Here is a 25,431-nt window from a genome sequence, read left to right as displayed (position 1 = left end):
TTCTTGTGCTTGTATACGACTCTCCCTGAATAAAGAATACTCTTGACGGGGGGGGGGGGGGGGGGGGGGACCAGCCCATCTTCTGCTCCCCAATACTGTGTCGATCTTCTCCTTTCTCTCACATTTGCAAAGTTATTTAATTTTCAGATTTTCAAGTGCTCGTGTACGCTCCCGTTTTGTGACATCCATGATGCGGGATAAGGAGCCAAAGCACTCTTTGAATAAGCAATGAAAACCCCAAGGATCTCATTATATGCTGTGCACAGCAGATATAATGCTCCTCTCTCTCTCTCTCGCTCTCTCTGGCAAACCTTGCATAATCTCTACTCTAGGGGTATACCTCTGTATCGGCAAGTCTCTATAACCAATCGGTGAGATTAAGTGAGTAGCTTCAACAACACATCTAATGCCATCATATAGGTAGGTGGGTGTCGTTTGTGGCAGTGATTCTTTCTATCTATTACTTTTTCTAGTGCTAGGCTTCATAATGGCAGAGTCCGCCCTTGATCTCTGAAGTCATGACAGAAACTCAGTACGGTGAACTTTGTGTCGATGTATACCCATGTGTGTGTGCATGTGGTGTATTGTGTTGGGAGCATATGTTAGTACCTAGTTCTACACCCACTTTTGGGCACTAAAGATGTTAGTGGGGATGTTGTAGTATTTATTCAATACTATGCATGATGTAGTTGATGGTTATATTGTCTTATGGATGACTGGCAATAGTCTATAGCTGCACTTTCCTTCATAGGTGAATTTGTGCTATTCCTGGATTTATCTAGGTATATACCTAGATCGTGAGATAAACCCATAATTTGTCGTGCGAAGAAGATGGTCTCGATGAAAAGCCATGTTCATCCCCAACTTAGGTGACAGAGACAACCCATTCCTCCTAGTATCTAGCTTCCAGCTGGATGAGATCATGTCTGATAATGTTGCTAATTAGCAAGGATGTATCCGAACGTACGTACGGATCCGTATGGTACGGTGCGTCTGTACAAGACGGTTCTGTACTTTACACTTGGTATTTTGATGAGATTACAGTTTACCATCTGTCATATCAATACTTTTATGAATTGTATGGCCTCTCGAGTCTCGTCTATCGCATAGTCTACAAATCATGATCAATATGAAGTTCTTGGTAGTTTGTGTTAAAATTTTAAATTTTAGGTTATGTATATTTCAGAGAGAACTAAAGCTTTGAATTGTATCCGTTCTTGAATGTTGGATGTCACAAGTTGCCATGACTCATTGGTATTCGTATGAAAGCCTCAGATTGTCTAGTTATGGAAACCTTGGTTTGTAGAACAATGAATTAACATCCCTAGAGTGATACTTATGAATATATTATCAAGTACGGACCGTATTGTAGGTTTTTGGCTTTTAAAAAGAAACATACGAATTTTTTGTACCCAACAACTCAATTTATTCAATATTATGTACAGGACGCACCAAATACGTACCGTACCTTACATATAACGGGACAGGCACCGCGTGCCAACGGAAAAGAATAGACCGAACAACTTTAAGCACCTCAAATAACACTGAACTGAAAAAGATGCACGACAGACGAGACGAGGGGCGACGGAGCTCCACCCCAAGAGAGCACTGGCCCCAAACCCTAGTGCCCCTTTCGGTATGTCTTTATATTGCAGCAACAGGGTACAACTCCCATGGCTCAGCTCTGCATCTCCCGTGGGCAGACTGCCAGATGGAGAGCCCATGGGTCATATTTAAAGGCCCTTGGTCTCTAAAAGCAATTTACATGAAAAGCATTCAAGTTCTAAAAGCATCTGGACCCAAAATCTATAATCAGTGTAAAACGCAAAAATCCGTATTGATACCACGTCTACAGTTTGCAGCGCAATTCGTGGACGCCGTTCAGCTGCCATGTCATCAGCCCAGCAATGCAATTTGCGAAGCGTTCGTACAACAATTGCCACATCATCAGTTGGGCATGTTGGGTCTTTATGAGGGTGTCCTGATTTATTTATTGTCTTTAGTTTCCCTGGACCTCATCAAACGGGGTCCCATAAGTTCTTCTTCTTTTACAACTTCTAGGGTTTAGGCCCTTCGGCCACGATCTGCAAGTCATCTCGGGTCTTCAGTCGCTTGAGACATTAACGGTTTGTGACATTACGTATCTTTCCCTTCACGTGCACAATTAACCCTATGTGCATGTGGACAAGCTACTTCCTATTTCTAGGGTTTAGGACAGCCTAGGACGTGTTTTGGCACCCTTGTGAGCCTGTACGCAAGACTTGCATGTCTAGGCACTTTAGATTAGTTGCATACCCTGTGATTGCACATGAGCACAACCAATGTCTGCTAGGTGTAGGCATTGGGGAGTGTTCCCATACAGTTGCATTAGTATCCAACCTAGGTATTTATCAGCATGTGAATCACCTCTTATTAGTAGTTTCTAAACTTCTTAATAAGTGACATTTTAGCATCATTTTAGAAACCGTGGGTTGTTATTGGCATTGCCTGACCGAGACTTCAATTCCCTATATGTGTGACCGTAGGGGTCACTTCTCCAGGATAAGCTAGTACCCTCAGTAACAGCACCATTGGCCCGCAATACAAGATCAGCCTAATGTTTTCAGCCCAAGCATCATGTCAGCCAGCGTTTTCATCAGCCCTCAGATCAGCCAACGTTTTTCAGTTTTCAGCTCATTGCCAACATCGAAGGTAGCAGATCAGCCCATAGCCTCGTTGCAGTTGCAGATCCCATTCGGCATCCCTACAGCGTTTTGCATTTTCAGCCCTTGGCCTTGTAGATCCAAGCATCTACCGCAAGGTCCCATTAGCATCTCAGCATCTAGGACCATTGTATTAGCATTTGTACAATCTAAAGCAAATACCTCTCTAGCGATAGAGAGGGGGACCCTTGGAGGGGGTTTTGGGACTCCATCTGGTGTTAGTGTCTCTCTCTCTCTCTCTCTCTCTCTCTCTCTCTCTCTCTCTCTCTCTCTCGTCTTTGCACATCTCTCATGAAGTAAAAGAAACTCTCTCATTCAGTAAAAGGAACCTTGCGGATGCACTGAGCACCCATCATGAGCATTCACCATCAATCACTTCCTCTACACATTACATTGGTATCAGAGCTCTTTGGCAATGTTCGGTTTCATAACTTAAGAAAAGAACCTAAAGAATCTCTCTCAGATTTTTTCTCTGAAAGAAGCTTTGTGTCCTTGCCCCGGACTTATTAGTCACTCCCACTCTTTGTCTATCGCGCATCGGGTGCTCTCCTTTCTTCATCGCTCTGTCTTAAGAGCATTAAGCCATAAAAATCACTTTTTTTTTTTTGCTTGTTTGAGATTACACGTAACCCAAGACCACTTGGGCATGTCGATCTCTCTAATCTTTATTTTTGAAGAGTGGCAGGTAACCAAAAAAGAAGGGCTTGTCGAGCCTCTCCTCGTTCCTCTTTTCCACTCATTGAGAGCGGACCTTGCACATTGCGGCAGACCAATTGACGCGAGGTGGGAAAAAGCAACCTTGGTGTGAGCGCACCAAGGGGTGCACCCGCAGGAAGGAGTTGAGCTTTGGTAAGAGAAAAGCCTTCTTAAACGCAAATTGCAAGCAATACCAAGTACCAAATATCCCCACGTATCCCAAGCACCCCAAGTACCCTAAGTACCCCCAAGAACCCCACCCAAGTATCCCCAAGAACCCGAAGTACCCAAGTACCCCCAAGAACCCCGAGTACCCAAGTACCCCCAAGTGATGAGAATGGGATCGTGCTAGCTAGGGTGGATGAAAGAGAAACATCGTGCACACAAGTAAGTGTGTGTTGGCTAGATTATCACTCAAGGGAATTAGGTTCCAAGATCAATTAACTTGGACTCATAAACACGATCTTGAGTTGTTGCTAAGCCATCACAATCTCACCATAAACAAGAGAGATGTAATGCAAAACAGACTTGGTTTATTCATCCATGAAATGAGCTTTAAGTAGCTCTACAGCCTTACACCACTGCATGTGGGATAATTCCATCTTTCCTCTCCTTGACTCATACTCTAGTACTCTAGTACAAAGCTCACACCTTACAATCCTCTAGTATTTTTTATTAGAGTAAGGTGTGAGCTTTGATAAATACTTCAACTCTAGTATTTTTTATTTGGATACTTTATCTTTTAAGGCTAAAAGAAAATGAAAAAGGGAATGACGACTTGCAGGCGAGGGCGGCGGTGGGAGAATGTCCCAAGGTCAAGGGCGGTGGCCCGGTAGGTGAGTTGAGTGTGGCTAAGAACCCTTAATTATTTGAAAAACGTGAGGCGGTCATTGACTCCTCGTCACTGAACTTGACAATGCTTCTCCTTCTCAGCTTTCTTGCAGGCATTGCCTCCAGCAGTTCCTCTTGCTGTTGTGTAAAGGCCTTGTCATCTACATTATAAGAGGAGAGGGTCGAATCCAAGAGCTCTGACCACTTGTCCCACTCAACTGCTGCCTCTCTGCTTGCCTCTCCTCCGCCTACCACTGCTTGTTACTGTCAACCCGGAGCAGAGCTTTTGAGAAGACTGAGTTGCTTTTAGTCCTGCGCTGCAGAGGTTTGCAGAGTTCGCAAGCTATGCAAAAGAACCAGCTATGCTGTGGCAACACAAGTAGCTCGTCACTGCCTTAACTCCAAGAACTTGTGCATCTGAGTTAAATTTGATGAAGGTTGTTTTAGGGTTAGCTCCCACGCGTGAAACTTGAATCCGTGCTGATGCTTCCCTCTTCAACTCTTCCAAAAACGACACACTTCCTGATGGGGTTGCTTGCTCTTTTGCAATACTTCAAGGAGCCAGCACTCCCTCGGGGTGATGTGTGATCCAAATCGACACAACGGAAAGCATTCACCTTTTGTGAGAGTATTGCCGGAAAAAAGAAGGATGTTAAGCGTTTCGAATGGCACCTTTCGAACGGCTAAATGAGGACTTGTGCTGCAACCTTGCGTCAAGCATTTTTCCCACATTCCCAATGAGACATGATAGGGCGTATCATATATAAATAGAGGGAAGGTAAGTAAATATGAGCCTTACATGGAATCTCTCCCGATGCACAATTTAAAAAACTTTTCCAGTAAGTTTATGAGAGTCCTAATCAACCCTAGCTAACCTGCCATGGCTTTGATACCACTTGATGGGAATGGGATCGTGCTAGCTAGGGTGGATAAAAGAGAAACATTGTGCACACAAGTGAGTGTGTGTTGGCTAGATTATCACTCAAGCGAATTAGGTTCCAAGATCAATTAACTCGGACTCAAAAACACGATCTTGAGTTGTTGCTAAGCCATCACAAGCTCACCATAAACAAGAGAGATGTAATGCAAAACAGACTTGGTTTATTCATTGATGAAATGAGCTTTAAGTAGCTCTACAACCTTGCACCACTGCATGTGGGATAATTCCACCTTTCCTCTCCTTGACTCATACTCTAGTACTCTAGTACAAAGCTCACACCTTACACGAAGAATCCAAGTACCTCCGTACTCAGTGCATGGTCATCACCAGAAGCGAGATGAATGCTTTGCATAAAGCTGATGAGGTGGAATTAGAGAAGAAGAAGTCCCTACATGAGGAGGACGGTTTCCAAATCCTCCTCCGTCTCCATCTACGCCACGGATTGCACCAAATTCTATGGAGGCTTTGGTAAATTCTATGATGGGGATGATGCTACAACAAGAGGCTCAACAGACCGCCGTGGAGCAGGCACGCGAAGCTCAATGCATAGCGGCTGAAGAAAAGAGGGTACCTATGGAGCTAGAGCGTGAGGTGCTACGAGACCAATGCATACAAGACTTGGTCCTGCAAGTGCTCTCCTCAAAGAGCGATCCATTCAAGGAGGGCGGTGAGTCGTCACGTAGGACAGGTAGAGATGACGACTCCAACAATCCCGTCACTGAGAAGTTGACTTGCAGCAAGTATGATGGTAAGATGGATGCTTCTGTGATTTATTCTTGGTTGCATCAATCTAATGCTTATTTTGCGACTAACAAGAAAAACAGTAACATTTAGTTTTGACTGCTGCCACATATCTGTCGGGTGATGCCACTAATTGGTACCAAGCCTGGCAATAGGCACAGTTGGTTGAACATCTTGAGCATGCCACAGATGGCGCACTACTGTCTTACAGTTGGGCCGACTTCCAAGACAAGCTCAAGGCTCGCTTTATGCCACCGCAGTACCTTGGTCGGTTGAAAGAGGATTGGCAAGGCCTCAAGTAAAATGGCACTCCCGATATGTCTTTTTCTAGTTGTATTTTGTAGATAGGTGTTCAATTGTGTAAGTCGGATGAGGATCACAAGGAGATTTTCCTTTTTGGTTTGGACGAGTACATCAAATACGACGTGAAAGTCTTACGATCCACTGGCTACAATGATGCTGTCAAACTACAGAATGGTAAGAACAATGGTAATTCTTCGTGTTTTCAATCTTCCACTACACCTAGAGCACAATTGTCGCGTGGGAGCTCCCATGTGCTATGAATGCAAGACACTGATCTAGAAAGAGTTTCCACTACAATCAATGGTGCACTCATCTCAGCTCTGATAGTCTCATGTGGCATTGAGGCTTCCACTTGGATCAGCTGCAGATCATGGATACAAGTGGTCTCTCCATGGATCTCCATCCATGGATCTCCATCCCGCATCTACTATGATGATCTGGGCTAGGCCCCCATATATGCACTCCATAAAGCATGGTAGAAGTGACCAAAGTGTCAAATAGCCACAGCTTAGTGTGCAGCTCCTAAAACTGCACCTGTGAACATATCCTCTCTAGTCCTCCTAATGTTGCATATCCCCTCCTTAATCTTACCTCTGCAGCACCTCTCACAGAGAAAGTAGGTCCATTGAGTACAATACCATAGGGCTCTACATACTCCACTATCTCCTGTCCATATGTAAAAGTTGGTGTGATCTCCAAACCCACTGTGCTGTAGTAATGAATACCATCACCTTGGTTTTGCCAAGGTTGATGGAGAGCCCACTATCATGTGCATAAGCATGTAACGCATCTAGATGTCTTTGCATACCTTCTGGAGAGTCTAAAATAAGCACAATATCATCGGCATAAAGCAATAGAGGTATCCATGCACCTGACAACTGTGCCCCTCTATTCTCTACAGTCTCAATATAGTCTGAAATCTCATCAATATACAATCCAAACAAAGTCAGAGAAATTGGGTCCCTGCTTTACCCCAATAGTAAAGTGACCAAGCTCTGAAAGACCATCTGCTGTCCATACTCTCCCTATTATTGTCTCGTTGAGTGCCGCGATACTCCATACAAGCTCCTGTGGTTAGTCCTCGTATCAATCTGGCTCTTGAGACCGTGCCAAAAGCTTTGTGGAAATCCACAAAGCTACAGCAAATCCTCCTCCCATGTGCTCTGCCCTCCTCGATGATTGCTCTAAGTGTGAAGATGCTATCAAATGTAGAGAATTCCCTTGTGAATCCAGCCTGCCCCGAAGCTCGTACACCCTCTCTCTCTCTCTCTCTCTCTCTCTCTCTCTCTCTCTCTCTCTCTCTCTCTCTCTCTCTAGGGTCGGATCTCAAGACTCAAGTAGTGGTACAACGGTAGATGTACTCCAAGTCTCAGGAAACCCCTCACACATATTGGCCCTATGTGTGAGAGAGAGAGAGAGAGCTCCTTGATGCATTGGCTCAATCCACCTAGTGTTCCCATGGCTTGCAGCGTGCAGTCTTTACAGTAAGTTTCGCACATGGGTCGGTTAGCTGGGTCTCAGGTGATGACTCGCAAGTAGCAGCAACTGCTGCCAGGAAAAGGGAATTATATCCATTAACAATTGTGCATCTTTGCTTTCCTCCAGTGCTAATTATCATGTTGATGTTGGAAGGATAGCGATTGCGTACTTTGCTGGATAAAGTGTTTTGTTGGTAATCAAGATACTGTGCCTTGTATGTTTCCTATAACATGGATATGCCAAGCAAGTAAGATAGTTCCGGCAATGATTTCTCCAACATCTAAGTGCCGTTATTAAGAACTTAAATTCCTTTTGAACTTCTTGCTGGTGGGTGTCAGCAGGGGTGATGTTGTTCAAATAGAGACCTGGTGTCAAAGTGAAGGGAGAGCTGGCACAAGGAGAGACTGGCTTCTGACAGATGTGGCTACGGGCCGGGTCACTGGGCGAGCAACGAGGTGCCTAGTTCTTTTTGTCTCTGCGTACAGCCAGAAATTATCTCTGCATGTATGCACGTGGTGCATATGGGTCTGAAATAGTTGTCCTTTCTTGCAGCACATGGGTCATGATGAATCAAGACACACGACGGTTATCGAGGGTCACTGACGATGTCCGTGATGAATTAAGTCAATATTTTCCTGTTAGACCTAGGTGTGTGTTGTCATAGCGATTGAATAGAATCAATCGAACAGATTCAAGGTTTATTCTGCTGTTCACCCAATTTTCTTCCATGTATAGATATGCTTTTCCTGAGGAGAACAGCAGTAGCTTGAAGAAGATCCCAAAGCTGGACGACCCTGCTCAGCATGTGGTATCTGGTCTCATGGTATGCATGTTATTGCTTGATGCATGCAACTTTTGAGCTTAGAGTGTGAATGAAGTCTATGTTTAATGCAGGTCCTAATTCTCTATTGCCATTTGATGTACCGCAGCCACGGCGCAGTGATCTGGATATGAATCAGCATGTGAACAATGTTACTTATATTGGTTGGATATTGGAGGTATTACTTGTTTCCAAGTGAATGCGGAGCTTCTGGATGGCATCTATGATTACAAAGTCGTTTCTCACTGTGTTTTCTTTGGTGTTTTAGAGCGTGCCACAGGAGATACTTGATAGATGCGAGCTACATAGAATCACGGTCGATTACAGAAGGGAATGCAAGCATGGCGACACAGTGGAGTCCCTTGCAAGTCTTGAAAAAGATGTGATGTGCAAGGAGCTGCTTTCAAATGGAAATGGGAGTGCCACTCCCATTACTAGCTCAACAGATGCCATTTCAGGTGAGCGAGAATTTTGCCATTTATTAAGGCTGGCAAGCTGCCAGACTGAAATAAACAGGGGAAGGACGGTGTGGAAATCTAATAAGCTCAGAAGGAAGTGCGAGAATGGGAAAGGGGTGTAATAATACCACTAGTGTGGAGAGAGGAAGGGCTCCATATGCATATCTTGATCGCACCTTTATTAACCTCAACGTTGCCATGATTGTTGGGACAGCCCATCATCTGCATACCTTAGGTTGGTGGCCCGGACTTGTTGTAATACATCAACAAAGCGTCACTACTAGAAGATTGTCGTTGTTCTCTGCTAATTGTCATGGCAATATTGTGTGTGTGTGTGTGTGTGTGTGTGTGTGTGTGTGTGTGAATAAGAAGATGAAACTCGTATATTCTCTCTCATGTAAGTGTGGGAGATTGGGTATCTCTATTGCATTGATGCTCTAGCTCATGAATTCCTCCACTACCTACAATGAATTATGACTTTTATCCATCCATATAGTCTCACTTCACTCTCCAACGTCCTCTTGTATTAATCCAGTCATGAATTTTTCTGCTCATCGCCACATCTCATATAATGTTGCATGCCGTTGAGATGCATGCATAGGCTATTCCATCTAAAAAGAGGCCCTTGATGAGCCTTTCCCCTGTTGGACAATCAATGAACTCCAAGAGACCACACTCGGCGAGACTAACATTGCTTTATTGGTAGAAAATGAAGTGTTGAAAAGAAGAATACATCCACTTGAGGTTGTTGCAAAGTAGGTTTTGCAAAATGAAGAAATTCATCAAGTGTTGGTTGCATCTTTAGAGGTGAGTGTTGTAATGATTGGTGGCAGTATGCGATTAAAGTTCATATGAGTGTCGTTGTGGCTATGCCATAAACGACTTTTAAGGTGCACTTTAAGCGGATGTTTGGTTTCTAGCACTTCAAGAAAAAATCAGAGAAGAAATTTCAAAATTTTGTTAAGGGGAATGCATAAATGAAGGACAAGCTGGATATCTTGAAGAGTGAATGGAATCAAAAGAACAAAATGTGTTTCAAACGCTTGTTGGCAAGATTAGATATATAGAAACCTTACGATAAGGATTTGTGAAGGGTTGTGTACTTTCTATTCGGAAACCTCTCATTAGTAAAGATGAGACAGAGCAAGAGAAGAAACACAAGACCACAACGGTGAGGATCAAAAGGAAGAAGAGGAGAGGGGTTAACTCACACTTAAGTGAAGGGAATAATAAGAAAGAGGAGATTGTTTAGGGAGAAGCTTTGGTTGTAGTCATTTGCTTTGCCTAAAACTCAATGCTACTAACACTTAAATATTAGGGTTAAAGTTTTGTACTTTCTTATTTTTTATATAAGATGAACCTTAAAATTTTTCCTTGAGAAAAAGCCATATTTTTAATCAAGGACTATTGAGTCTACATCTGATTTTAGGAAAGGAAACTCACCTATCAAACAGTGGCACGTCTAGATGAAGTTTGGCATACAAGTCTTCTAGATCCAAGGAGCAAGAGATAAGTGGAAACCTGAGATGTAACTTTGATTCTTACATATGCCTTTCTCAAGTTGACGATAAAGAGAAGTTGTCTTTGCAAATTCATGTGTGTGCTCTGATAAGTTGAGGGATACTACTCATGATTACTATCACACATATAAGATGATGGAAATGGGAATAAAACCATCATTGAAATAGGAGAAAAAGTGAGTACAAGAGGGCTCTCTTTATAGCATTGAGCTAGGCATCTCATGCTTAGAACAATTGAGTACAACTCTAAATGAAGCTAGAAGCATCCACTAGGCATCCCTAGGAAAAGGAGTCAACCCACATCCGTAGGGCCTCAATTTTGAAAGTACATGCAATGCACTAAATGATAATCTCATCTCATTTCATGCCATATCATCTCATGTAATCTCATGAATCTCATCTTGAAAAACCTATCCTTCGGGTTTAGACTATGAAAAAATATGAAAATCATATGTCGAGATGGCTCCTACTCAGAGTTGCCATGTCAAACATGACCCATACTTATAGGTGCCTAGAGTGGCTCATAATCATGCATACCATAATGACTCATACGACCCTCCCTTGAAACACCGATGACTATAACCAAGATCAAGCTCTCCCATTGACTATCTCCAAAATAGTACAAAAGATGGAGGTAGAGGATAATCATAATGTGCTCTACAAAATGTCAGTTGGAATCAAGCGAGGAAAAGTGAGTGTTGCCTTGATCATCTTCATGTCGTCCTTCTAAAACATTGGCTTCAGCTTGTGTCTACTTGTTTTTGTTGATGGTCTTTTTCTTTGGTTGATCTTTGTAATAACATCTAACAAGTGGACCACTTCCACAATGAGTGCATTTTTTGTTTCTGTAACATTCTTTAGCTGGATGCCCTACGTTTTGTAATACTTTGTTTTGGATGATGAAGTTAGATGAAACCCTCCCCTTGAAGAGGCACGTGCTTCCCTTTTGTGTTGCCTTTCTGCTTCTTGCAATGAGTTGATTGGAGCTTGCAAGTTTGGTCCTGCTTGTTTTTCTTCATGTACTCCGACTATGTGATCATATGCTTTAGGTAGAGCTTTTAGAAGTAGAATAATTTTTTATCTTCATGTACATAACAATAGGTATTCGAATTCATAAAAATGAAACAAACTTTTCAATTGATAACATGATTCTAGCCAGGCAAAAGCATATGAAAGCCTTGGAGGTTCCAATATGAAGAACACACGTATACGATGAGCGTTTGTAGGGTACTTTAAAAATCCCTTTGTTAAAATGTTGACATGAATAGAATGACCCCTTCTTAAAAAATCCATTTGTTAGAATGTTGACATGAATAGAATGACCCCTTCTTTTTTACGAAATAATGGGTTTTTTTCTAGAATGGATAAAAAAACCCTTTTTGTTAGTGTATCTCTATTAAATTGCTCAAATTTAAAAAAATAACCCTATTGCTAAACTCACGTGGTATATTAACATGATTATACAATGTCCCTCTTAGCTTGGAAGATTTTCTTTCATTTACGTAATTAGTTGTAGAGTACATGCGTAGGAGCGTATTGTGCTATGGAGAAGAAGAAGATACAAGGATGTGGTTGGAGTTGCATAGTAGGAAACGCCACAAATTTCCTTATTTATTATTATGATAAGGTTGATTAAGGTTAGCTGTTAGTATGGATGTGTGGTTGTCCGACCGGCCATAGTTTTTTCATTACCTCAACGACCTCTCCCACTTAATGACCAATGTGGCCTAAGTGGAGTAAAACAAAACTATGTACAAAAACCTGTAAAATTGTGAAGCATGATAGTGGCTTCACCTCACACCCATCAACTCTATGCAATGTGCAAACCGCTATGAAGCTAAGCTCTTTGGAGTCATAAGAGCATCTACAGGGTTGTCATCTGTATGGACTTTGACAAGCTCAATTTGCTTATCTGCTAACACATTCTGTATGAAGTGATATCTCACCTCCATGTGTTTCGTTTTGGAATGAAACACGGGACTCTTTGCCAAAACAATGACACTCTCACTATGAAAATGCAACACTGGAGTTTGTTGACCCTTGTCCAGATCTCCCATTAAATGTGCCAACCATAAATCTGTCTTGCTTGTTGGGCATATGCTATTTGGCCTATGCACCAACACAAGGTGTGCACTATCCCTAGTCCAATCTGTGCTTACGTTGTAGAATCCATGTGTTAGCATATATAGCTTTTCCCCTAGCATAAGTAGCGTTTGACTGTGTCTGTGCAATAACTCTTAGTTGTAAATGTATATGTAGAGGATAAGTGCTTGTGTGGCAAGATATTATGCTATATCTTTGTATGTTTTTATGTAAGTCAAAGGCTCAACCAACCTTATAAGTAAAGGCTATGTTGTACATATTGCTATCCTAATGTATTATTGTACATTTTGTATATTGAGTCACTTTATTGCAAGCGTGTATCTCTGTGTGTGTGTGTGTGTGTGTGTGTGCTATCTATGGCTACCTTTATCTTCCAGCCCCCTTGAGCTCTTGCACCCACTTCAATTCCCAACAATTGGTATCAGAGCTTGGTTAAGGTGCAATTGAACCTTTTTTGTTTAGTGCTTATTTTTTTTTATAAACAAGCTGATTAATTGAGCATTTAAGCTTTTCAATCTTCATTAGTGTGTGTGGGTATTGCACATGTATTGTAGCTAATTTGCATTTCTCTTTTACCAATAATCACAAGGCAATCATCACCATTGGTTTTCATCAATCAATAGAGGCTCTAAGGACTAATTTTAGCACTTGAGATCGGCTCATTGATAGAAACGTGTGCTACTTTTAAGGCCAAGCAAGTTGCAACCAGATTTGGGCTCACTCGACACAAACGAGCACCTCATTTGGTGATTTGTCCAACTAGTAATCAACATCATCCTGCTGTAGCCAAAATCGGCCAAACACATAGTGCCTTTTCTTGCAACATAGTGCATGAGCCGAGGCCAACTAGTGCTACAACTTTGGACGGCATGCAATCAGAACTTTTTGGCAGCCGTGTAATTCGACAGCCATCCGTCATCAACAGCGCATACAAGCCAACGTATTTTACGACAACACATTGCAAGCTTAAGGCATCACGGCTAAATATTGGCAGCCCCTAAATTGGCAGCTCACAACCTTTTTGCCTATTGATTTGGCTAGCTCATCACCACTTTGGGTAGCCAACTAAGCCTTCAATCCCCAGCCAGTTGAACATTCAACATCCCAACGGGCTACGTAGTTGTAATTTTTGCAAGCATTCACAACAACTCAATATCGCCAAGAATATTACACTGCAGAGCAAAAGCACAGAACCGGTGAATTCTCTCTCTTTCTCTCTCTCTCTCTCACACACACACACACACACACACACACACATACACACACGTATCTGTGTGGCATCTGATAGTATTCGCCATTTTCTGGCTCGAATCTGCATTCACGAATGCAAAGAAAATAGCAAGGCGACCCTATCTACACCCTCCACTCACGCAAAAGCACTAAGCTCCATCACCCAACCATTGGACGACTTCTGCTGCTTTCGGCTGTGTTCACAAGTTCGCCATTTTTTCTTCTTTCTTTGTTTCTTGTTTGGTTTCCTCAGGTTTTGAGTCATATTGAAACCAAACATTCAACATCCCAACGGGATTGGCAGTTGTATTTTTTTGTAAGCATTTGCAACAACTCAATAGCGCCAAGAATATCAAACTGTAGCGTTAATTTGTTAACAGCAAAAGCAGGAGAAGCAAATATAAAACCAGTAAATTCTCTCTCTACACACACACACACACACACACACATACCTTTACAGTTGGTTGATTATATTAAAAAAACATATTTTTTTCATACATGGATCACTATTTACCTTGTGTATTATTCCTAATTTGAAAACCTAAACTGCTATGGTTTTTTTCCAAAAAAAAAGGGGTAACCCTCCTCCTAATACCTCATGGGTACCCACCCCTTAGGAGATTTTGTAAGGATCGTGGCCTTCATTACCCTAAACCTTCCGCTCGCTGGCTCTCTCTGTCCCCCTTGGTTATACTACAAGACGCAGTAGCCTATACACTTGCTCTCTCTCCCTCTCAACTCCCCGTATGCAAGCATGAGTGGCCATAGAGGCGGCTTGGCAGATTGTAGCCACTAAGTAACCGATCGTGGGGCATCTTCTCGCCATTCAGCTAGCCGGATGTGCTATATAAGGTGAGGGTGCTTTGGTTCCTCACTTAGTCTGTGGGTGTTTCTTTCTTTGTGTGTGTATTTCAAAGCAAATGTGAGGGCTTTAACATTGTGTAGCTATGGAAGTCCTTGAACTACCATCACAAGTTGGTATTCTCCTTGGCAAGGGTACCTTGATTAATGATGTTGTTCATACTGCATGAATACTTCTTTATTACTGTCGCACAAGTATTGCTTGGCTTAACTTGGTTTTCTTGTTGGGAACTTTGCCGTAACTGCATATCGTGCTTTGGTCGGGGAGGTCCGTTCCTTCTGATGAAACTGGAGATAAATATTGATGGGTTTAAAGATTTTTTAACTAATCATGCTGATTATAGTTTGGTTTTTTAAGGGTTTTTATGGTAGGATGTTGTCTTCTTATAACAAAGGGATTTTGATGACTTGTATGGTGCCCTAAATTCATTATGGTTGAACCCATGCATAACCAGAGTACTGGTGCTTGATTTGCAATAATCGGACATTAAAAATTTGGGATCTTTCGATAATTGGTACTGGCGTTTGTGTGGTTGGCCATACGCAGCCTAATAGTCTTGCGCATTGTCTTATATAGCATGACACTGAAAGAACGATAAAACAAATATGGATTTTTTCTTTTTTGATAGACAAGCTATAAATAGGTTTTTGGCTTTGGCTCATTTAATGGGTTTTTTTCTCATTTGGCATGCAAACCGAGGTAAGTTGAAATCGAATAGGGCATGAGAAGTCTGAATTAGCATGATAACAATATAGAGTTTTGTTACCTTCAAAAATGGAATATTTCTCATTGAGAAATATCTGTAGCTGTTGTTTTGGATACTTTATGGCTTCAAGGTACTTAAAAAAGCTAGAAAAATTTGGAGCTTGAAAAATTGGCAAAGTATTTCTGGTATTGAAAGACTCATCTAAGAAATGTTATGGGGATTAAGACTCTTGGTTCAGGAGAGATGGTGGCCTTTTAAAAAAATGGTATATATGCTATTGAAAATTAAAAAAATGGGAATTTACAAATACCATACTTATAAGTACTTCCTTTAAAATCTTTGGGGTAACTAAAATCAAGAGACTAAAATACATGAACTCTTTGGACACTGGTTTTAAGTTTTAAAAAAGTTGTAAGATAGACATGGATAACAAGTGATACATTCCATTGACACCTATAAAACACATCCAACACTAAACATCCAACACTAACGTATTTGTTGTCTTGTTTGGATGGATGCAGGTGAGGACTCTATCCTTTCTTGGAATTTTTTTGGCTTAAAGCTATTGTCTGTCAGATAGTACACTTGTTCCTACCACTTGGGAAGTAATTCTTTATTGGATCACTATCATTGTGTACTAGAATGTGGCTTCATTCGCATATGCCATGTACAAAGATAATTCTAAGACTGAGCTGTTTTTGTACTAATTTTTTCCTTTTCTTTAAAGCCAGCTGTCTTTTGAAGTTTAAAGTTCATTATGTCTTATTATATAAGTTAAAACAACTACACACACACACACACACACACACACACACGCATTTGACCACATGATGGTAATTTTTTCAAAGCTTAGTTCACACTTGCTGGTACACACACACACACACACACACATACACATTTAACCACTTGCTGAAAGCCTTTTTAAGCAACAGATTAAGATGTATTTTGCTTGTCGATACTCTAGGTTCTATTTAAGGGGACGTACTACTCTTGAAACATGGAATAGGACCCTTAGAAGTGTATGATGGTTACAAAGCGTGAAAAAAAGAGGCCTTGGGTTTAACCTACTATGCTAGATGACATCGCGGGTGGCTACTCTTCCACATTTCCCCCCGGGGAGCTCGATCTACATAGTATACGCTACAAAAAAATTAGCCATGAGTGAGGGCGGAAATCCTTCTTCTATTTAAAGAGGTGAGGGTGCATTCTGCCCCTCACTTAGCTTTGCGTGTGTTTTATTTGCGTCAAGAGTGAGGACTGTGTGTTTTTTCATCTTTGTTGCACCAAGCATGGAGCTTACAACTCAGCCAACTCACGTTGGTCACTAAGCTTAACATCAATAATCTTGTTACTATTATTTTTTGATTAAATGGTGAAGCGCTGTTTCATTAAAATGCATGTACTAGCAAATGGTGTACTTAAATAGTCGGGACGACTATACTTAGCATGGCATGATATAAGTGATTGGACCTCTGTTTGGTGGGCTCTGTTCCTCGTTCTACAGCCTGGTAAGGACCACTTCAGTGGTCTGCTTTCATTGGCATTACATGGTAAAGGTGGTTTCTTTTGGGAGCATTACTATGGTACTATTACTGGTTTTTTTTGAAGCTAGTCATTATTTAACTACACGTACATAAAAGGTTTTTTTCTAAAAAAAGGGGTTTTTCATACCCGATATTCACGGTTTTTTTCCATACCCGATATTCAATGTACTTAAAAAGTCGGGATGATTATACTAAGCATGGCAAGATATAAGTGATTGGACCTCTGTTTGGTGGGCTCTTTTCCTCGTTCTACAGCCTGGTAAGGACCACTACATTGGTCGGCTTTGATTGGCATTACATGGTAAAGGTGGTTTCTTTTGAGAGCATTACTATGGTACTATTACTCGTTTTTTTTCGAAGCTGGTCATTATTTAACTACAAGTACATAAAAGTTTTTTTTGAAAAAAAGGGGTTTTCCATACCCGATATTCACGGTTTTTTTTCATACCCGATATTCACTGTACTTAAAAAGTCGGGATGACTATACTAAGCATGGCATGATATAAGTGATTGGACCTCTGTTTGGTGGGCTCTGTTCCTCGTTCTACAACCTGGTAAGGACCACTACAGTGGTCGGCTTTGACTAGCATTACATGGTAAAGGTGGTTTCTTTTGGGAGCATTACTTTGGTACTACAACTGCTTTTTTTTTGAGGCTGGTCATTATTTAATTGCAGGTACATAAAATGTTTTTTTGAAAACAGGGGTTTTCCATTCCTGATATTCACTATTCTTTTACTATTGATAATGGCACTTAAGCAAAAATCTAATTTTTTTTTGGGGGGCATAATCAACCGTACAGCCTGATGAAATTAAAACCACAGTGTGGTGGGCCGTTGCAAAATATGGCACTTCCGAGGAGTAATGTTCCTTGCTCTTTAAAACAGGTATAATCCATCATATGGGTTGGCTAAGTCTATATAGTAAGGGTTGGATGGCCACTATTGCTTACTGTGGTTCGACATTATACATGGATTAAGGGTTAGCCGATTACCTTGTGGCATACTAACTATACCTTTTGAAAACACACACTTAATTTTTTACACTTGGTCTAGCTAGACATCGTGTTTATATCTAAAGATCTCTGCTAATACTCATCGGAGGATGAAGGTAAGTAACATTTGAGGAAGAAAAAGAACATAGAACCCTAATTAGTGTTAAACTTTATCTGTGAATACTAAAAAACTTGATGATTAATTTTGAAAGTAATATCATTTATATTGCTTTTTCTTTATAGCAAAGTGAATATGAAGCTTCATCAATGGAGCTAGTTCTAAAGGTAATATGACTTTCTAAGAAACCTTACACTTTGGGTCATAAAATAAATAATTTGGACTAAGGCTTGAAGGTGTAAAAAAACTTGTTAAAGATGGACATGGATAACAACTGGTATAGGCCGCTTGATACCTGTAAAATGCATTCAAGGCTAACATATCTATTGTCTTGTTTGGATGGATGCAGGTAAATACTCTATCTTATCTTTGGAGTTTTTTTTTTTTGGCTTTAAGTAGTTGTCCTTACATGATTACACAGACACTTTTGACAAGGGAAGTACTTCTGATAATTGTATACTAGAACCCACAGTCTATAAACCTTGAACCGGTTGACTGGTGTTAGGTGGCCCCTCATAGACTATGTTTCTAGTCTCCTGCTCACGGCCATCAAAGTCTCTGACTTTGCCGATTTAAGGATTGCAGGCCCAATCTACAAGACTAATTCTATGTTCATATATTTCCTTTCAGGATCACAAACACTTTAGAATGACAACCTGCATGAAAGTAAAACATAACCCGGAGAATCATACGAGGATTCTAAACCAGATTAGGTTTTACCTAAAAGACCATACTCCTAAAAAAGCTTGAGCAGCTAGAACCCAACCTTTTTTTACCAAGAAAGGCCAAATGCTGTATTACTTACTACACTAAGTAGTCATATCCTCATTAACTTTTTTTGTATATTGCAGACCCTTGCTCTCTTGCGAGGTTTGGAATTATCCTGTGAACCCCTCTCTGTGGCTACATCTCTTGTCTTCAGATGCATTAGCAGCTTGGATGCTTCTCAATTAATTTATGACTCGGCTCTTACCTCAAACAAAAAGATGTCTATCTTACACATGTTATCCTTTAATGATTGGGTCAAAATTTTGGCTACCTTGGATAAGGATTCAAAAGAAGGTGTTAATTTGATTTCCCAATACATAGCACAACTTCCTATACTCTCTTTACAATATTAGCAAGAGCTTGCCTCGTTCTCATCCTCTCGGGCTGATCTGTCTAACTTCTTGAAGAAACTATGTGGCCTCAATCCTACCTTTATAAGTACCCCAGCTACCCCGACTATCCCTCAAACAAGTGGCATCTTTTGTAGGGATAGTGCTACTCTGGAAGCCGTTAAAGAATTTCAGAGCAATCTTTGCTCCCTCAATGACTCTAACCTCTTAGAAATGGTACCAAAAATCTCTAAAGTCTTTCCTTTCCTACCTGTTAGGCAGATTTGAAATTGAATCCTTTGGGGTAGACCATCAAATCTGGGTCTTGCCTAACAAAGATTTTTTAGCACCTATTTAAAGTGAAACCTGGGTTTACCTTGCCAACCTCCCTGCCTCTACCATTGAGGACTGCAGACTCAAAATTTTAAAAGGTGGATAGTTCCTTGATAAAGGGGAACTGATAAAAGCCCCCTTCAACCTCAACCTCATCGATCATTCCAAATGCCCTTCCAAACAGGCCTCTATATCCGAACAAAGAGAAACATGGAGCTTGCCAAAAACAACCTTGACTTCTACATAGAATCCATTTGGAATGTTTTTTGGCCCTATGTTAAATGTGCCTGCAAGTTTCTTGACTCCAAAGATTCATGCGAATCTAGAATCGTGTGGTTCGATCATGCCATATGGTTTATTCTCAACCATCTAGACCTAATCTTCCCGGAGAAACCAATGGACTTTCATCTCTCCCTTATTTGCTCTTGGTTAGGTGGACAAGCAAAACAAATAGTAATAGCTCAGATTGCTTTCAACATCTTTCGTGGACTAATGCTAGATATTCTAAAGGAACTAAAATTTGATGAACCTGGGATCTATCTGACCACTTATGCCAATTACAAAGGTGTAAAGATTATCACTAGCTTACTCAAACCATGTATTGATGGTGATGATGATTCCCCTTCTTTAAAAAGACCCAATTCTCTTGCTACCCCCAACTCTTTTACTTCTTTTTTGACACCTAGCTCATCTTCTAATCGAGGGAAATCTCGTAGCTATACAAGAGGAAGAGGCAAAAACACAACAATAAGGAACCTTCTTGAAATGTAATTATTGATATAACTGCAGGTTGCTGTGAGCCCAGGTGGAAGAAAGTTTCTCAACAAAAAAGTTCCAAGCTAGGACTTTATTTACATACACTGTCTCTTCCAGAATGAGCTTCTCAATTGGGTACATCCTAAAACACTTTTTTGTGAGTGCTTTGACCTACTTTTTGGCAATCACAAACTAGTAGACAATGTACTTATCGGATGGAAATATCAAAAACCCGTTAAAAATTTGGTGTATAGTAATGATTTTCTTCGACATAACTCAGTCTCTGAATGCAACTGCAATCAGTTTATCACATTTTGTAAAGACTTTGATACATATGGTATGCATGTTTGTACTTGTGACCTTGCCATTATTGGAAATAACAAAGTCCAAAAAATCTTGGCTAAAGGGCTTAACCACATACCTAACTTTCCAAAAAACCTTTATCTTGCTCTATTTGCTTTACTTAGTTGCTTAACTGACCTTGTCAGTTCTCTCCGACTAGAGAAGACAGTCCTATTGGACTTAACCAGAATAGCGGAAGAATGCTTTTTTCAAAAAATCTCACAAATACCTAGGAAATGGTTATCTACAGATAACTCTTGGCTAACACCACAACTCCCATATGAGTTTCAAAAAATATCAAAGATATGGTTTATTGTTGGTCTAGATAAATGCTCTAATTGTCTCACTCTTATTTGTAAAAACTTAGCCTGGAATGCTGCTCATTTTCAAGTATCTGGTAAAGAGTTCACAAGAATCAATATTTCAAACAGTTACCAATAACATCTCAAAACACTTAGAAAATTTTGGATATTCTCTTCAGGATACCAAACTTCCATTACTTTTTACTACCTATAAGATTCATAAACATAAATTCAGATGGATATCAGATGCTTCAAATGGCATCTTCACGGATATCACCAAAGATATCACTCTTTGTCTTGACCTTATATTAGTAGAGTTTGAAATTATCTGTGCATCTTAAAAAAAAAAAACTGCCATAACTTTATACAAGTGCAATACAACCCCTTCTGGATAACAAAAAACTCTACTGATGTTTCTCTTAACCTCCCTAAACACATCTTTCATCTTTTCTCGATAGATATTACTCAATGTTATGAGAATATTCCTTTAGAAGGAGATCTTGGGCTTAAAGATGTACGTACTATCACAGGTTATCAAACTAGCTTTTGTTAATGCTAGCAAAAGAGGTTGTTTCTACATATCTCTTTCAAAAAAACCTAGATGGATTAAAAAGAAAAACTCTTCCCATCCCTTATACTTCAACGAAGAGAAGTATGTCTCTATATATCTTGGTTACTTGAAAACTGTACGATGATCTCTGGAGGACATTGTTTTAACCAAAGCCCTGGCATCCCCATGGGATTTTCCTGCTCCCCACTTATGTGTAATATATTCCTTGCTTTCTTTTGAGTACAAGTGGTTTCTCAAGTCTATGGGAGATAATAGTAATAAGCTTTTACTATTCAGACACACTTACCAATATATGGATGACTTACTGCGCATCAACAACAGAATCTTTTTTGAGGAAATTCGTCATATATATCCTAACTGCTTAAAAATAGAACCAACTTCTATACATGGGTTCACAACACCCAATGGATTTTTCTGCACTTCAGTGCAATTCCTTAACTTCTCTATTGTGCTTCATATAACCTGTGTTGGAGGGTATAACCAAAAATTTATAAGGAAGAGAGATCTTGTGGAACTTCCTCCTTTTGAGTTCATTAAAAGGAATAGTAATAGGCCCCATGAAGCAGATCTTAACACTTGTATCGGCCTATTGTATCTAATTGTCTACTCCTCTTCTAACTACCTCCTTGCTTGGGAAGATATTAAGATATTATAAAAAAGTATTGCCTTAATGGCTTCAATAGATATGATATTATTGATAAAATTCTACTATCACTTACTCGACATGACTGGCCTGAATTACATTTTAACCTCGACAATATCATCTCTTTAATAAGGTAGTAGGCCCATTCACAATGGGCCTACTATTGACCCATTTTATATGGTGCCTGGGACAGGGCGGGTACACACACACACACACACACACACACACACACACACACACACACACACACACACACACACACACACACACACACACACACACACACACACACACACACACACACACACACCACGCGCGCGCACACACACACACATTTAACCAATTGCTGGTAGCCTTTTTAAGCATCAGATTAAGATGTATTTTGCTTGTCAATATGCTAGGTTCTATTTCAGTGGACCTACTACTCTTGAAACATGGGATAGGACCCTTAGAAGGATATAATGGTTACAAAGTGTGAAAAAATTACTTATTACAGTCTTTTACCATGCCGTGAGGCGCTTGGGTTTAACCTACTATGCAAGATGACATCGCGGGTGGTTACTCTTCCACATTTCCCCAAGGGGAGCCTGATCTACTCAGTATATGCGGCAAAACAATTAGCCATGAGTGAGGGCGGCCGTCCTTCTTTTATTTAAAGAGGTGAGGGCGCATTCTGTCCCTCTGTCCCTCACTTAGCTTTGCATGTGTTTTACTTGCGTCAAGAGTGAGGACTGTGTTTTTTTTCATCTCTGTTGCACCAAGCGTGGAGCTTACACTCAACCAACTCAGGTTGGTCACTAAGCTTAACATCAATAATTACTGTCATTTTTTGATTAAATGGTAAAGCACTGTTTCATAAAAATGCATGTACTTAGCAAATGGTGTACTTAAATAGTTGAGATGACTATACTTAGCATGGCATGATATAAGTGATTGGACCTCTATTTGGTGGGCTCTATTCCTCGTTCTATAGCTTGGTAAGGACCACTACAGTGGTCGGCTTTGATTGGCATTACATGGTAAAGGTGGCTATTTTGGGAGCATTACTATGATACTATTACTGGTTTTTTTTGAAGCTGATCATTATTCAACTGCAGGTACATAAAATGTTTCTTTGAAAAAAAGGGATTTTCCATACCCGCCGATATTCATGGTTTTTTTCCATACCCGATATTCAATGTACTTAAAAAGTCCGGATGACTATACTTAGCATGGCATGATATAAGTGATTGGACCTCTGTTTGGTGGGCTCTGTTCCTCGTTCTACAGCCTGGTAAGGACCACTACAGTGGTCAGTTTTGACTCGCATTACATGGTAAAGGTGGTTTCTTTTGGGAGCATTACTACCGTACTATTACTGCTTTTTTTTTGAGGCTGGTCATTACTTAACTGCAAGTACATAAAACGTTTTTTTGAAAAAAAGGGTTTTCCATACCCGATATTCATTGTTTTTTTTACTGTTGATAATGGCACTTAGGCAAAAATCTAACTTTTTTTGGGGGGCATAATCAGCCGTACAGCCTGATGAAATTAAAACCACCGTGCGGTGGGCAGTGGCAAAATATGGCACTTCTAAGGAGTAATGTTCCTTGCTGTTTAAAACACGTATAATCCATCATATGGGTTGGCTAAGTCTATATAGTAAGGGCTGGATGACCGTTACTGCTTACTGTGGTTCAACATTATACATGGATTGGGGGTTAGCCGATTGGCTTGTGGCATACTAACTATACCTTTTGAAAACACACACTTAATTTTTTACAGGTGGTCTAGATAGACATCGTGTTTATATCTAAAGATCTTTGCTAATTGGCTTACTCATTGGAGAATGAAGGTAAGTAACATTTGAGGAAGAAAAAGGACATAGAACCCTAATTAGGGTTAAACTTTATCTGTGAATATGAAGCTTCATCAATGGAGCTAGTTCTAAAGGTAGTATGACCTTCTAAAAAACCTTACACTTTGGGTGATAAAATAAATACTTTGGACTAAGGCTTGAAGGTGTAAAAATACTTGTTAAAGATGGACATGGATAACAACTGGTATAGTCCACTTGATACCTATAAAACACATTCAAGGCTAACATATTTGTTGTCTTGTTTGGATGGATGCAGGGAAGGACTCTATCTTATCGTTGGAGGTCTTTTGTGGCTTTAAGAAGTTGTCCTGACACACACGTCCTAAACATAAGGTTTTTCCATTCTATGGGAAAACCGGGACACTGGCTTTAGAGAATAGTTTTGAAGCATAGTTCTAAGTGGGACCCACAGTCTATAAACCCTTAACCAGTTGACTGTGTTAGGTGGCCCCTCATAGGCTATGTTTTTGGCCTCCTGCTCATGGCTATCATAGTCTCTGATTTTGCTGGTTTAAGGATTGCAGGCCCAATCCACATGACTAATTCGATAGGGACTTATAACAAATCACTATTTGTTGTCTAACAAATAGGGACTTGTCTATGACTTTTAAACTCGGGACTTATAAAAAGAGGGAATTTATCCGTGTCTTGATACAAATAGGGACTTATAACAAATCACTATTTGTTGTCTAACAAATAGGGACTTGTCTATGACTTTTAAACTCGGGACTTATAAAAAAGAGGGAATTTATCCGTGTCTTGATACCTCACTTTACCAACAATTTCAAGCCAAAGATGGAATATAACGCTCACAAACAACGAGATCCGAAGTATAAGTTCCCTCCTAGGGATAAGTATCTACAACCCTAGCAGTGAAATTACTAGAGAGAGATTTAGTCTATACCTCATGGTCTCTGACAACTCAACCTTTTTTTCCAATCTTGGGTTTTTTGACTAGGTAGCATCAAATACTCGGCTTTAAAACACCAAAAAACACATACTTATTAGCTTTAAAAGATATAGGAGGTCTTTCACACCCATAAGTTATATAATGCCACTTGGGAATAATAGATCTTGAGTTCAACTCTCCTCGTCGGATAAATCTTGAAGGTCTCTGAGGATAGTTTCCTTTGACGGTAAAATTCGCTTCTTCTTCTTCTTCTTCTTTTTCTTTGAGGAATCCCAAATCCTGAGCGAGTTTTTCCGAGCAATTACTAAACTGAGAAAAAATTATCAATATAAAATTTTGAAAATCCCAAACTATTCAAGATACTTCTACTTAATTTAATAATCATTCACACATCTGTTTTTATTTAGTTCTTACAGTCTAGTCAAGCCAAGATAGAGGTGCTGTCTATTAGAGGACATTAAGTTGAGAATGGATAATGATAGCACATTGAAAAGGATAAATACTAGGCTCTACATTCCCTATCTGCAACCTTCATGCATGCATTGTAGGGAACCATGATGTGCATACTCTCTC

At 40.3% G+C, this 25,431-nt stretch overlaps 1 protein-coding gene across 1 annotated transcript in view; it reads left to right on the top strand.

Annotated features, from left to right (window-relative positions):
• The window catches only part of LOC147458698 (oleoyl-acyl carrier protein thioesterase 1, chloroplastic-like), a 61,630-nt gene extending 52,173 nt beyond the window's left edge, over nucleotides 1-9,457 (top strand). The window contains exons 3-7 of the mRNA XM_086510141.1: nucleotides 8,034-8,147; nucleotides 8,245-8,340; nucleotides 8,428-8,515; nucleotides 8,622-8,690; nucleotides 8,781-9,457. Of these exons, the coding sequence (XP_086366267.1) occupies nucleotides 8,034-8,147; nucleotides 8,245-8,340; nucleotides 8,428-8,515; nucleotides 8,622-8,690; nucleotides 8,781-9,092 (679 nt within the window). The 3' untranslated portion in view covers nucleotides 9,093-9,457. The remainder of the gene's footprint in view (nucleotides 1-8,033; nucleotides 8,148-8,244; nucleotides 8,341-8,427; nucleotides 8,516-8,621; nucleotides 8,691-8,780) is intronic.
• The last annotated feature ends 15,974 nt before the right edge of the window (nucleotides 9,458-25,431 follow it).

The sequence above is a fragment of the Adiantum capillus-veneris genome, chromosome 4 (genome assembly GCF_014529385.1).
Source record: "Adiantum capillus-veneris isolate H3 chromosome 4, ASM1452938v2, whole genome shotgun sequence".
NCBI classification, from domain to species: domain Eukaryota; kingdom Viridiplantae; phylum Streptophyta; class Polypodiopsida; order Polypodiales; family Pteridaceae; genus Adiantum; species Adiantum capillus-veneris.
This window is presented reverse-complemented; position numbering and strand designations above follow the sequence as displayed.